Source organism: Haliotis rubra, unplaced genomic scaffold (genome assembly GCF_003918875.1).
Source record: "Haliotis rubra isolate DU_JTF1 unplaced genomic scaffold, ASM391887v1 Scf1272, whole genome shotgun sequence".
Lineage (NCBI taxonomy): Eukaryota > Metazoa > Mollusca > Gastropoda > Lepetellida > Haliotidae > Haliotis > Haliotis rubra.
The window spans coordinates 8706-24357 of NW_025765195.1; the positions used below are offsets into that span (position 1 = coordinate 8706).

Sequence of the window (15652 nt, forward strand, 5' to 3'; positions counted from 1 at the left end):
CCAATTAGAGAAGAGACGGGATCAGAATTTACACGACAGTCCTGCCAATGATAGTAACATCTCAACTCAGTCTTGACATGATCAGCATCACCATCATGATCCTTCTGGCAGAAAACAGACACATTACAATCGCTCAATGAGGGACCATTCCTAATTTGCTATGGCTGAGGGTGATGATGATTTTATGTAGAAGCATGTACAATTTGAATGATCCCCTCCCAAAAAGTTATGTACCAAAATCAATGACACACCACCCACCCCCATTTTTTAACCATGATTACTTAATATTTTTTAATGTCCAAAATTGATCACCACCCCTAGTACATGTGAACAAAATTGATGACACCCCACCCCACCACCAATTGTCAAGAATTATGAATGGTCCCTAATACTGCAGCAGTAGCTAACGGAGACTATGAAAGTATTTCTTTTCCTTGAATAATCAGCAAATATGAAAAATTCAGAATTCACTTGAAATTTTTCCTCCATTCAGATTACAAAATGATTCTTGTCCATTCTTTTCTGAGTCGATGCTCAATATCTTGTTTCATTAAGATCCTAAGCAGAGACACATCAATTGTGCATCATCTCTCTAACTGATAAGAGTCTGATGTTTAAATGGTAACTGCAATGAAATTTGTATCAGTGGGGAATAAATAATAACAAATACAGGGCTTAGTTAAATTATTAAAAGTGTTTCTTCTGTTTAGTTTATTTCAGAATAATACTCAATGGAAGATTCACATCAGCATATCACCATAATGCTTTACATAACTAGTGAGTGAGTTTAGTTTTATGCCAGCTTTTTTAGTATTATTCCAGCAATATCAATGGCCGAACACCAGAAATGGGCTTCACATATTGTACCCAGGTGGGGAATTGAACCAGGGTCTTCAGCTGTGACAAGCGAGAAACGCTTTAACCACTAGGCTACCCCACTGTCCCTTCTTACAACTAAATGGATTGAGAAATATTGTAATTCCACTAAATTAATACCATGTTGCAATGCTCTTTTGCAATATCGACAAACACTTAATATGACCTGTAACAGTAAAACAGTTGTCTTTGAATTCACTTTTACCAGTCCTTGGTTTCCTTGGTTAGAAAGAAAGTTGCATTACTGTGCCATGAGAACTCAATACTGAATATATAAAGTCTTGCAACAAGGATACTTCCACAATTGTCTAAAAATAAATATTAAACTGAATAATCGGAGACTGGCAGTCTTTCCGGCTCTCTGCAAGATCAGGAACTTAAAAGAGTCTGCTTCAACTTTCAGAGGGATGTTGGTGGACCAAGACGGAAATTAACATGACGTGAGGCCTCCAAAACACCTTGTGGTTCCGATTTTGACCTAGACCCTAAATATTCCCACCGGGCCTAACAAATTTACTCACCACATAATAAATTATTTTCTGACACATGACTCACCTGAGGTAGTAATGTACAAATATTTTGCAAAACCCAAAAACCTACCTACCTACCCTAGTTCTGAAATGTGTGGAAATCGAACCATAACATATTTTTTTGGCCTGACTCATCGAAGTCTTCAACAAGGAAGGTCAAACAGATTATCTCGTTGATCTTAAATGCATTACTCCATCCAAGCATCTGACAATGTTGTGAAATATCTTGTATCACCATTGCCACCAGTGTGGAAGGCCCATTTCATAAGAAGCTTGAACAAACATGTTATGACTGTGAACTTCATGCCAACCGTCCAAACATTTTGTCGTTTTCCTCACACACAAAACCAGGTGATAGGTACATTTTGTGTGCCTTCCAAGGGAAAGACATTTTTCATCATTATGGTGATTTTAAAATGGTTACACTGACTTACTACTTCAGAGGAAAATTCAGGTTATTTTGTTTGGTCTCAAGATATTGTTGACTAAACAAAAACACCAAACTTCCCACCAACACTCATACTTAGGGCAATTACAATGGAAGTGAATAGAAATTTAAATTGACCAAACAAAACAAAATAGAGAAGGCAAAGGAATGAGCATGCTTTATGCTGCTTTTAGCAATATTCCAGCAAATCATCACGCATGGGGACGCCAGAAATGGGTCACACATTGTACCATTGAGGGGAATATAACCCAGGTCTTTACGCGACAGTTTAACGCTTTAACCACAAGGCTACCCCACGGCCTGTAGAAGGGAAAGGACTGACTGACTGAGCTTGGTTTTACGCCGCCGTTTTAGCAATATTCCAGCAACATCAATGAAGCGGGGACAACCAGAAATGGGCTTCACACATAGAAGGAAAGGAAGGTGGGAGAGGGTTTTCAGTTCATGATTATCATCATTGGAAACATACTGGTCTCATCATAATGAGCTGCAAACTCTTCCACTTTCAGGACTGGTGGCAACGATGATCAAGACTCCATGAATGGCTATTGCTGTGAGGAGCTTGTATGTGCAGTAAAACTATCAACTAACTGGAAGTATTGTCCACTGCCTCAGAAAACATCACATGAGTAAAGTGATATTTGTTTCTTCACTCTCACAATGTTATGGTATCCATGACAACGATGATGATGATGACTATGTTGATGAGGATGATGAGGGGGCAGGTGATGGCGACATGGATTTCCTCTCTGCCTGACTGCCATCCTCCTGCAGAAATTTAGTTACCTGCAACAGAGGAGGAGTTTTCTTATAATTGAGTAGTGAATATTTCAACACAATGTTCCACCATCATCATGATGAATTTCTATTGCTGTTTTATGATGTTTTTCAATGAATCTTAAACCATGGTAATGAAAATCAAGCATCAGAGTTTTACCATATTTGCCATATATGCTATCCCACTGGCCTGGGTCTAGTAATATGTTGACAGGACCAGTGCAACTTTGGTAAGAACGATTCTGACGGTCTAGTAGATATTTAAGGCTGTCAATAAGAGTCCCTTAGCAGGACCAGTAAGAATCTGTAAGGACCAGTGATTTTTTTAAAGTTACTGGTCCTGTGGTCTTGTTCGGGAATTTGGGTGAATGTCAAGCCCTGGTATGGCACCATCAAACCCATCACCCCTGACTTTCAGTGCCTGACCCCAAGAGAGTGGGTTCAAATCCCATATGGGACTCAACCCAGCAGAAGTTGTAGAATCTGTTCTTAACTGAGAAAGTGTATTCCCAAATATAACGTGTTACCAGAATTTGGCCTGGTGCTGTTGGCAGGCACTGGAGTGGGGGACTTAGTGAGTGTGTATGGCTTTACGCTGCTTTTAGCAATATTCCAGCAATATCACGGCTGGGGACACCAGTAATTAGTTTCACACACTGTACCCATGTGGGGAATCGAACACACGTCTTCGGTGTGACGAGCGAAACGAGACGAACCACTAGGCTAAAGCCCCAGTTAATGACATGACAAGGCTGAGCTTCAAATGCTAGGCTACCCAATATCCTGTCAGCACGTCCCAGTACCTTGAAGTGTATATCTTGTCATTATTCAACTGCATCTATTACGTAAGTTCCCCTTGGTCTGTTGTGGAATTGAAGTGCAAACCTCATAGAAACTAATTTAATAACGAATATTACAAATATTATGTTCTAAATGACCCACATAACTAAAACCCTTGTTAACTTTGTAAGACGGTGGCACATGTAACTCGCAGCATATGATGACAATGCACTCTTAACAGTATTAGCATTATACTTCTGGGGTCAAAGCCAGAATAAATACTCCAACTCATGCTTATAGGATCCTGGCTTCCCCAAGGGACACAACCAAATTGCAGTGCCTTAGATGACTGGGTGACCTGTTCCCATTTCATAATTACCTGGTAGTGAGTGAGTGATTGATTTAGTGAGTGAGTATGGTTCTATGCCGCTTTTAGCAATATTCCAGCAACATCATGGCAGGACACCAGAAATGGGCTTCACACATTGTACCCATGTGGGGAATCGAACCCGGGTCTTCAGTGGGACCAGCATATGCTTAAACCACTGGGCTACCCCACCGGCCCTGGTAGTGATGAGGATGTACATCTGAGGATGAATGTGTTTGCATGAGTGGTAAATCTCAGTGACAAAAGTCACATAGATGAAGAAACAAACTTACTATTTTTCTAACATGTTGGAGTGCTTGTGATGACTCAGACTTGCGTGCACTGCAGTCTTCTAATCTGTATGGAGGCTTGATGACCACTTTCTGGCCCATGACGATGATGTTACTTCCATCCCAACCAGCACATCACTGATACTGGTAAACAGAGGCACACACATCATACAAGAAAATGATCAGATAATATTTTCTAAACAAAACAGATGCACAATATTCCAGGTTCAAATACATAGCTAGACCTTTGCTCCTTGGGCTTAGCTGCAGTGCCCCATTGCTCAGATTGATGCTCATGCTGTTGATCACTGGATTGATTCGGGTCCAGACTGACATTATTTACAGACCGCCACCATATAACTTGAATATTGCTTGAGGCGGTTGTAAACTCACTCATACCTTAGCTGCTGTGCCTTTCAGAATGCTTGTGCATGCTTGGGGATTCCCATTACAATGTCCAAAATCTGTCTATTATAACCGAATGATGACAGGAGGTGAGAATGAGTTTAGTTTTATTGTCAGAAAGGCTAATTTCTCCACTTCTAATGTTTCCTATTAATTCATATTTTACCCTTTCCATCCGATTCCACTTTTCATGTAACCAATCCATCCCTATTCCACTAAAATCCTGGTTTTCCTTAATTACCGGCAATAAAATATGGCTGCCTCCATACATGTGCTTTGTCCTGGTATCAGTGCCCACAGCCTAGCCGCTGTTCCTTGGCTGAATCTGAACCACTAACAGTGTCCAGAAAGCACCTGGCCCTTAATTACATTTATGCCACACTCTGCAATATTCCAGTTATATGGTGGTGGTCTGTAAATAATCCAGCCTGGACCAGACAATCGAGTGATCAGCAGCATGAATATTGATCTACGCAATTGGGATACAATGACGTGTCAACCAAGTCGGTGAGCCTGACCACCTGATCCCATTAGTCGCCTATTATGACAAGCATGGGTTACTGAAGACCAATTCTAACCCTGGTGTTCACAGGTCTAGTTACCAGGACAATGGGTCACGTTTAGATAGACACAAGTCCCACTAGTACCCACCAAGGGAGATAACTCACATTTTCACTTCTTCTGGACCAGACAATCCAGTGATCAGCAGCATGAATATTGGGGATAATTGGGACAATGACGGTAATCAACCAAGTCAGTGAGCCTGACCACCGATCCCCGTCAGATCACCTACTACGACAAGCATGGGTTACTGAATTAATCAAATATCCCATGGAGAGGATACTACCGAGATATTACAGACATTGCCAAGCAACAGCGCGTTTTGTTACAGTTCATAGCCATATCTTATCTCGAAGCTAGTACAGTTCCTGAATAATTGATAAATTTGTCGCTGATTTTACCTACAGGTTATTAGACACTTCTTCATTTCACTAATTGATGTTGACTCCATCATTACTCAGTAGATCCCTGTGATATATACTTCTTAAACCTTGTCTCCATGGACTGGTACTTATTTTGTCACACTTTGATGTTGGGCAGAATCCACTTTTCAATTTGTATTTATCATTAGTATGATTAGACCAGGTCCGACTATTTCAAATTCATAGAAAGACCAAAAGCCACTGAGACTAATGCTGGAACTGATCTCATAATATTGCTTCTCAGTCTGTATCTCAAATGTTGCCTAAACTTTTTAGGACAGACTTTCACCATCACGACGACATTTTGATGACCAGATCCTTGCCTATATACCTGCATTTAAAACTAGATTATACATACATTTTCAGTGAGTGAGTTAGTTTAGCAATATTCCAGCAATATCACGGTGGGTGACACCAGAAATGGGCTTCACACATTGTACCCATATGGGGAATATAAACTGGTCTCAAGCTAGACGACCTAACGCTTTAACCACTAGGCTACCCCACAACCCTGTACATATTTTCAATCGAAGCATCAATCACAGGAATCAGATGCTTTGATCAATAGCACAGAGAATATGATGCCTTGATCCTGGCTTTTGGCTTGACTTCTTGTGCATAGGTTGTTAATTCAGACCTTCATGCAGAAGAGTCAAATATCAGAATTTAATAAGATGGCTGTCGTACATGGTCTCCCAGACATGATCCAAGAATCAAATTCATACAGGGGAAAACAACAGATTGATGGTTGGTTTGTTCCTGCGTCACGTGATTCAGCAATATTCCAGCTATATGGCGCCAGTATGTAAATAATCAAGTCTTCACTGGACAATCCAGTGATCAACAGAGCACAAACTTTGATCTACACAACATGGATATGATGACATGTGTCAATCAAGTCCCATTCTGCTCATACAACAAACAGGTATGCTAAGCTGATCTAATTCAATTCAAACCTGGATCCTCACATTAGGTTAGAAACAAAAACAAAGAAAAGAAGCCTACTTACGCTTTTTGTTATTGCAAAGAAGATCTTCTGTCCTTCTGGTGGCACACACCTACTCCCACATAGTTAACTTGTCTCCTTTCTCATCTAAACTATCTCTCAATCGGTTCTTTATCTGCCAAAATGATTCAATTAGAACTGTATTGTAAACTCAAACATGTGATCTGCTAATATAGTGACAGTTTAAACAAGATAGGTTTCAGTGAAACCCATGAAGATGGGTTAGATTCTAACAAACCAAAATCTAGGCAGAAAATGTTTTTGCATGCAAAAATGCTCTGGGCTTAAGCCTGAAATCATGTCATTGTAACGGAACTTTTGAGAGTAAAACAGGTCTACAATTTTATTTTGTTTTATCAGTCATCCTATTTCTGTCATTTGATTTGAGCTAAATATATCAGTATGACAAACAATGTGACAACATAATGTTCAAGCTAGATTCAATATATGCATCAACCTCACAGATTTTGGAAGGCTTTAGCATAAATGTACTTCAAAGAACAGACAGATGTAGTGTGTTTGCATATACATGGATTAAAAGAAAGTCTTAAGAAGTGGGCCGCCATATAGCTGGAATATTGCTGAGTGCGGCGTTAAACTCAACTCACTCACTCACTCACTTAAGAAGTGGAATATGCCTATTTTGTTCAAACCTGCGACATATTTTCATTCAGATGCATAGTTTCTTACATTCAATAATGTCAAACCAAGCATTAAATCAACCTCCACAATGATATTATTGGCATGTTATCAGTTAAATACACGCCTCCATTTGAACAGTGTGGTAATAACTATGTTCACATCAATTGAGAAACTGTTCAAATCATTTGGAATCATGCTTATTTTACATCAGGTACATCCTTGGAGACAAATACTGGACTCTACTCCGGTCCAGATATATCCTAAATATTTGTAAGATAATGGTATACAATAAGCTAATGGTATACAATAAGCTAATGGTAAATATGCTAATGGTATACAATAAGATAATGGTATACAATAAGCTAATGGTATACGTCAGTTCGTAACATTACCAATGCTTTATGGATCAGAACCCACACAAATAAAACAACACTGTATGAAAAATGCATCAATCACTAAATCCTTGATAAGTAGTATAGAGCATCTAACTCATGCCTCTTCAGCTTCTGGCATGGTGTACTAGGCTTTCTTTCACAAAAAATATTCTTACCCTGGGTAGGTTTAGGTTCGTGAGCGCTTGTGGCTGATCATCTGCTTCTTTCAGGACTTTAACATCGCTGACCAAGGCCAGGTTGATGAGCTTAACATCACTTTGACCTCTAGCTCCATTTGTAGGGTCAGCTTCTTTTACAAGTTTAAGAAATAGTTAAAACATCACTGGGACACTGAATGGCTGTCGATAAATATAGTAAGAAATAGGGAGCACCTTTAGAATACAGCACCACAACTTCTCGTGAGGACGATCTCTGCACTAGGTCACGTGTCATTAAGACAAGCAACCAGTTTGTGAGAACCCGGCGGACACGAACCCGCGACCTTCGGATTGTTAGCTCGACAGCTAACCGACTGAGCTACGTCCACACTGTTGCGCAATGTCCAAATTTATCGAGTCATTCCTGTGACGTCACGGAAATGAACGGAAAGAGTCGAATAGGTCACGGACAATTACGGATGCTACGGGTAGACTTGGTGTCTCGTGATTATTCTCCGGACAACTGCCGAATGGATCCGATGCCATTTGGCACACTCGTCCCCATTCCGTAATCTACAAATTAACGCGGTGGCGCAGTGGAATGAGCCGATATGCCTCACACTGAAAAGGGTTGTTGACGCCAGGCCAGACGATTTCACCGGTGCATGCATGAATGACGTGCTTTTATATAAATCGGTGATTTTGTGACAGAAAAGTGATGAAGGAACACTGTAAGGATAATGTGGATCTACTAAAGAACGAGGGAGACATGAGCATGTAGTGACGCGCACCGGGTGAGTTAGCCTCTGAATCATTACTGTTTTACAAAATTTATGTTAGCGCTTGAAAGAGGCTTGAGTGCAAATTCCAGACCAATTTCCATTAGCCCAAAATTTCTACATTAAACCATTTTATAATGTACTTTCGACGTTTTTGGTTTCCCGTTTTTGTGTGAAAAAAAGTATTAAAATGCAAAAAGGAAAAACAACAAATGGTACTCACGTATTACACCGACATGTACCTGATAAATTGGATTAGGTCCCCAACCCTAACCCTAACCCTAAACCCTAAACCCTCAGCCCAAACCCTAACCCTAACCCTAGGTGCTAGCCCTAGCCCTAGCCCTAGCCCCAATCCCTTGAATTGATCCTAATAAATAGAATGCATTGACCGAACCGGCATAAACACGACTGACGTGTTTAGTGTAATGCATTATTACCGCTTCGAAAAATAAAATACTAATAAAACACTTTTCTATGTAATGGTGCAAATTACTGAATGACAAAAATATATATGTAAATTTAAAAAATTACAAAATACAAAATACACAAAACATAACACCTCAGCAGCCCGTAATACAAATAAATATATGTTTATTAGTGAAAAAAGAAAATATTTCAAACTGGTGCTTTGTAAAATATTATGCGATCCACCGTATACAACTACTGGAAACTCTCAACATCGCTGGCTTATGCAACGACATAGCTCGAGAGATGAAACACCAGTGAGCCGGAGCTTTATAATGCGACTTTGTTGAGCTAGACAACCTAGTTGAAGCATGCAGGCGTCATAGGGCATTGTTTCGAGAACGTGCTTTCGAACAAAATCACATGACATTACGTAAAAGGGTATTATGACGTATTTTTAAAGTTTGTGGTGCTGTATTCTAAAGGTAGGCCAGAAATAGAAATTATCTAAGTCTACATAGTTTCTGGTAGGCTCACATCATGTGAATTTGCATATAGATAAATATTGTGTCTGAAGTAATACCAATAACCATTGAAAGGGAAAAGTTATTTTCATGTTGGTACAAAAATATCTTGTCACATGTTATGGTGTTTGACATTTGAACCTTGACTGAAATAATCAAGTCAACGTTTCACATCATATTAGACAATGACAACACATCGATAACGGATTGAAAAACAAATATCTTTGAATAAACAAACATATCCGATCCCAGGTTTAACTCAAAACATGTTCGCAGAGTGCGGATAGTAAACCATAGTGATCGAAAAACTGAACGTGGTTACTGAGGACGTTTTCGATTTCTTTGAAACATTACTTCAAATGTTGCATAAAAGGATACTGATGGCAAGGACCTTGGACGTCCAGTCAAATGCAAGAACTTCTCCTTTATATTCTATGTTGTGGCATGTTGTGACAGCAACAGAACTTCCGATGCTGAAGTATTCGGCTGCCATTTCTCATGTCTCATGCGACTTGGCTTGCAATTAATAAAATTGAGGAATATTTCAAACGAACAAAAGATAAATAGCATATTGTATCTTTGCCATTAACACTCAGTGGTGTATACATATACACGTGTTTGGTTTATGTTATAATATATATAAGAGTTTGAGTTAGATAAGAGATTTCCATACAATTTGCTTTTTTCTCTTTTCCAGAAAATGTCGCTAAGTCCTTTAATTGAACCTGCTTCTTTGCCGCAAGGTGGCGTTTGGTTGTTATGTGTGGTGAATGACGCTTTGGATGCTGTTTCGGCACATTTTCCGCAAACAAGATGACAACGATGATAAGTATTACTCCAGGAACATCGGAATATGACAATGGTAACTACAAATAAGTTTATTTTTAAAATGCATAACTTTATTTGACGGCTATCTCACTGATATTTTTAAAATTTTGACCTGTGCAAGCACCTGCATGCTTTTCTTTCTCGGCGGCAAATTAGAAAATGTTTGAGGATCATAATACTTTTGTTGATATAAATGGAAGATTTTTTTTCAATAGGTTAATAAAACTTAAGAATGTTATGAAATATGTGATAGATGATGTTGAAGAGATCTTAATCATATTTGAATCTGAATCATAAAAGACAGCTAGAAGCCATAGATCCGTCGTCTAACATTCGAGTGACGCCAGTTTTCGAACATTCATTTTGATCTTGGTTTGTTGTGTTGTAAAGAGAGGTATGATTTCATCAAGACTGCCAAGTTGGCGCCAACTTAACAGTGCACAAATAAGGGGGTCCAGACAATTCCCCACATAGACATTTTCCAACACAGACAATTCCCCACTCGGACAATTTCCCACACATTAAAAAGTATCCTCGAGTCATCTGTTTTCGGTTGGCCGTTTGCGTGTTCATTTCTCGCGGGTATTAGCGAGATTTTACGTCACCAGACAGGTTATTTTTAGCAGGAGGTCGACTGCTTCAGCTCTGCCAACAAAATGCCTCATGTGAAATTTAGTAAGGTACATGATTGCAAACACACGTAAATGTTACGTTTTAGAACCAAGTTTACTAATGCATAAATTTTCATGTATCCTCGAGTCATCTGTTTTCGTTCAACATCTGTTTTCGGTCGCCTGTTTGCGTGTTTATTTCTCGCGGTTATTTGCGAGATATTACGTCACCAAACAGGTTATTTTTGGCAGGAGGTCGACTGCTTCAGCACTGACTAACAAAATGATTCGTGTGAAATGTAGGAAGGTACATGATTGCAAACACATGTAAATGTTACGTTTTAGAACCAAGTTTACTAATGCATCAATTTTCATGTAATCAAAATGCTATATCTAAAATATCGTCAGCTCCACCCTTTTCAGAATAGCCGCCCGCTTGTTTTACGGTATGATGTATCATTATCACATGACATATCACGCATGCGCTAAGCCGTCGTAAAAAAAAATATATGGAAACTGGATAGGGTCATCTCTTATTACGATTTTCCAAAATACTCATTTAATTTTCAAAACTCCAATGAATATTTCTGTGTCATGGGCCCAGTGTACTCATCCTGCATGATGTGTTTTGGGTCCACCTCAAGCTGTCGTGCACCTCCGCGCGTGTAGTGAGATCTTCTGATGAGTTTCGTGCCCTTTGTCAGGCTGAATCGAGGAGTGAAACATGTCTGGACATGTGATGTAACTAGCAAAGTCTTATCATGATTAACTTTGACATGAAATTATTACGCACCATAGTTTCTAATAATTATTATTGGAACTATTACAAATATTCTTTTGGACTGGATGTTTGTCAACTTTAATATTATAAAAATATCAGCATAGCACTTAATACTGCACTCCTAGATTTCTGTTTTTCTGGAGAACCAATGAAGTGAACGAAACGACAGATGACGCCACTCTCGTGATTCACGCATCTAATGCGAAAGTTTTAACTATGAGGCCTGTTGCGCGGGTGAAACGAGGTTAATACGCCAGATATTTGAATATCATAAATAAATAACAAACAAACGAGGTAGGTTTGTTTATTATCGATTTATTCATGCACTTTATGTTACGTTGGTCGGCAATCCTTACATGACCGAAAACCGAATACACAAGGATAATCAAAATGCTATATCTAAAATATCGTCAGCTCCACCTTTTCAGTATAGCGTCGTCTGCTTGTTTATAGTATGACGTATTATTATCCCATGACTTGTCACGTGGCGTTGCCGTCGTAGAAAAATACATGGAAACTGGATAGGGTCATCTCTTATTACGATTTTCCAAAATACTCATTTAATTTTCGAAACTGCAATTAATATATTTCTGTGTCATGGGCCCAGTGTACTCATCCTGATGCTGTCATTAGGGTCCACTCTCAAGCTGTGCACCTCCTTATGTGTAGTGAGATCTTCTGATGAGTTTTGGTGCCACTTAATCGAAATCACGAACCGAGGAGTGAAACATGCCTGACATGTGATGTAACTAGCTTAAGTCTTATCATGATTAACTCTGACATGAAATTATTACGACCATTGTTTCTAATCATTATTATTGGAACTATTACAAATATTCTTTTTGGACTGGATGTTTATTAACTTTATATTATAAAAATATCAGCATAGCACTTAATACTGCTATTAGATTTCTGTTTCACGGAGAACCAATGAAGTGAACGTAAAACAGATGACGCCACTTCCCGCGATTCAGGATCTTTTTATGCAGCTTAACTACGAGGCTCATAGCCGTGGTGAAATACCTATAAGGTTAATCCTCACAAATATTTGAATATCATAATAAATAACAAACAAACAAGGTAGGTTTGTTTATTATTGATTTATTTATGCACTTAATGTTATGTTGGTCGACAATCCTTACATGACCGAAAACCGAATACACAAGGATATAAATAACAACAAAAGTGATATTGACCTTTTTATTATATATTTATTCATTCTTTCACATCTCTTAACAATAATCAGTATCAGTATGTCAAGTTTAATTGTCAGTATCAGACACTTTTATAGGGTTTTCAACTATGTAAGGCAAAAACGTAAATTTTATCTTTAATATCATTTAAAGTTTTACTAACCTTTAGTGATATTGGATATATTCATCTATTTCACACAAAATATCAAGTGTTTCCTACAAAAATAGTGTTGATGACAGTGTTAAATAGTGTTGATATATACACGAAGCAGTGTCATGGTCAGAAATCACCTTAGACCGTCTAATTCAGCTCGCTTTGGGATATATTTCACATTCTTTAATACATAGATAGATAAGGTATCCGACACACAGGTGATAACAATGATTACAATTACACATTCTTTCATTCAGCCAAGACAAATGTTCTTTGAAATGGACATCAGGAACTGATCCAGGGATTTCTGTCCAGCACTATATGCAACACAAAGGTTCTTGAGGCGTTGTTTGTGATATTTGGTTGCTTTCTTGATACTCTTGGAGGGAGGTTGACCATTGTCATCTTGGTGCAATATCATCGTCATAACACATTTATAATGTGCTGGTATCCATGCAATCCATGCTGAAAGCAGAGATAGAATGTACCAAATTACACAGTGATATTTGAAAAGGCTGTCCTGAACAAATGTGGTTTTAACTGTGATTTGAATGTGACAAAGTCAGTACAGTCCCTGAGATTCTGGTGCTGGATTGGCAAAGGATCTGTGTCCATACTGCACTGTTCTTGTTTTAGGGACAACAAGCAGATTTTTATCTTGTGAACAGAGTGAATGAGAAGGCTTGTACAGAGATAGAAGACTGGATAAATATGTAGGGGCAGTTCCAGACAGACTGCAGAAGACAAGGCAGAGAAGTTTAAACTGAATTCTGAAATCCACAGGCAACCGGTGTAGAAAGTATAGAATAGGATTGATATGATCATTGTTCCTGGATCTTGTCACAATGCGGGCTGCGTTCTTTACTCTTTGTAGCTTTTCTATCTGAGACTTGGTTGCACCGGCCAACAGACAGTTGCAGTAGTCAAGTCTGCTCATGACAAGGGATCGAACAAGAGTTGTTGCTGTTTCAGTTGTCAGGTATTGACAGATATTGCCAATGTTCCGGCGTGAGATGAAGCAGGTCTTAACTAGATTAGAGACATGATTGTCAAGTGACAAATCTGAGGCTAGGATTGCACCAAGATCTCTGACTTGATCAGCGAAAGGAATATGTGAGTTGTCGAACTCGAAGGAATAAATAGTACGCAGATCCCTCCGTTTCACTGCACCCAGGAGAATAGATGCGGTCATGCTGTTATTCGATTTTAGTTTATTTACTAGCATCTAGGACTTGATACTGACAGAGCATTGGGACATGTCTTTCGAGGCAATAGCTGTTTGTTCCTTGTCAGGAATGTAGCATCTGTACACCTGTGCATGATCTGCATGGTGATGACGATTCACACGTTGCTCATCAATTACACTTCCGAGCTCTGTTATGTACAATGTGAACAGGACTGGCCCAAGGGCCGTACCCTGTGGAACGCCATACTTGATGCTGGTTGAGTCAATATTGTCATTACTTTCGCTGCATCCTTCTGTAGATGTTCTATCGCCTTCAACACAGTCAGATTTCCTCTCCTTTATACCTTATAATTGTTCAATAAATATTCAAAACATCATCATCCTAACAGAGGATACATTATCCCTCTCATCTCAGTTAAATCAGTAGTGTGTTAAACCGTTAGATGAACATTTAAAATATCATCACCTAAATAAAAGATTAATTCAAAAACAACATAACGTCCTCCTTTGCTCCAGACGGTTAAAACAACAAAGACATTATTGCTAAGAAAGGAGCTCACCTCAATTTAAAGTATTTAGAAATACAACAGTAATTGTCTTGTAACCATGGCAACTACTTCCCCAGAACTGAGGAACACTAATCATAAGAAAACCTAAGGTGTGGGCAATTGTCACTCCAGTGATAGGAAATTGTCTTTGTTGAGAATTGTCACTCATGTGATGGGGAAATGTCTGGTGGGGAATTGTCACTAAGGGGATGGGGAATTGTCACTCAGGTGATGGGAAATTGTCTGGCAGGGAATATCTGTGTGGGGAATTGTCACTCAACTGATGGGAAATTGTCTGGTGGGGAAATGTCTGTGTGGGCAATTGTCACTCAGGTGATGGGGAAATGTCTGTGTGGGGAATTGTCACTAAGGGGATGGGGAATTGTCACTCAGGTGATGGGAAATTGTCTGGCAGGGAATATCTGTGTGGGCACTCAGGTGATGGGGAAATGTCTGTGTGGGGAATTGTCACTAAGGGGATGGGGGTGTCACTCAGGTGATGGGGAAATTGTCTGGGGAATATCAGGTGGGGAATTGTCACTCAACTGATGGGAAATTGTCTGGGGAAATGTCTGTGTGGGAATTGTCACTTAGGTGATGGGGAAATGTCTGTGTAGGGAATTGTCACTCAAGTGATGGGGAAATGTCTGTGTAGGGAATTGTCACTCAAGTGATGGGGAAATGTCTGTGGGGAATTGTCACTTAGGTGATGGGGAAATGTCTGTGTAGGGAAATGTCACTTAGGCGATGGGGAATTTTCACTCAGGTGATGGGAAATTGTCTGGCAGGGAATATCTGTGTGGGGAATTGTCACTCAACTGATGGGAAATTGTCTGGTGGGGAAATGTCTGTGTGGGCAATTGTCACTCAAGTGATGGGGAAATGTCTGTGTAGGGAATTGTCACTCAAGTGATGGGGAAATGTCTGTGTGGGGAATTGTCACTCAAGTGATGGGGAAATGTCTGTGTGGGGAATTGTCATTCAAGTGATGGGGAAATGTCTGT

The 15652-nt window shown here is 39.4% G+C and overlaps 2 protein-coding genes across 2 annotated transcripts in view; one reads left to right on the top strand and one right to left on the bottom strand.

The window, feature by feature from the left end:
- Positions 1-523: 523 nt before the first annotated feature.
- On the bottom strand, positions 524-9880 carry LOC124266700 (protein LSM12 homolog A-like). Its single transcript, XM_046701496.1, is given in 7 exon segments — positions 524-2640; positions 4072-4203; positions 6466-6510; positions 6513-6541; positions 6544-6577; positions 7655-7788; positions 9726-9880. Coding segments are annotated over 7 exon segments (579 nt in total). The 5' UTR covers positions 9841-9880; the 3' UTR covers positions 524-2550.
- A 187-nt stretch (positions 9881-10067) lies between these two features.
- LOC124266695 (coiled-coil domain-containing protein 177-like) overlaps positions 10068-15652 on the top strand; it is a 48413-nt gene continuing 42828 nt past the window's right edge. The window contains exon 1 of the mRNA XM_046701489.1: positions 10068-10209. Within this exon, the coding sequence (XP_046557445.1) occupies positions 10161-10209 (49 nt within the window). The 5' untranslated portion in view covers positions 10068-10160. The remainder of the gene's footprint in view (positions 10210-15652) is intronic.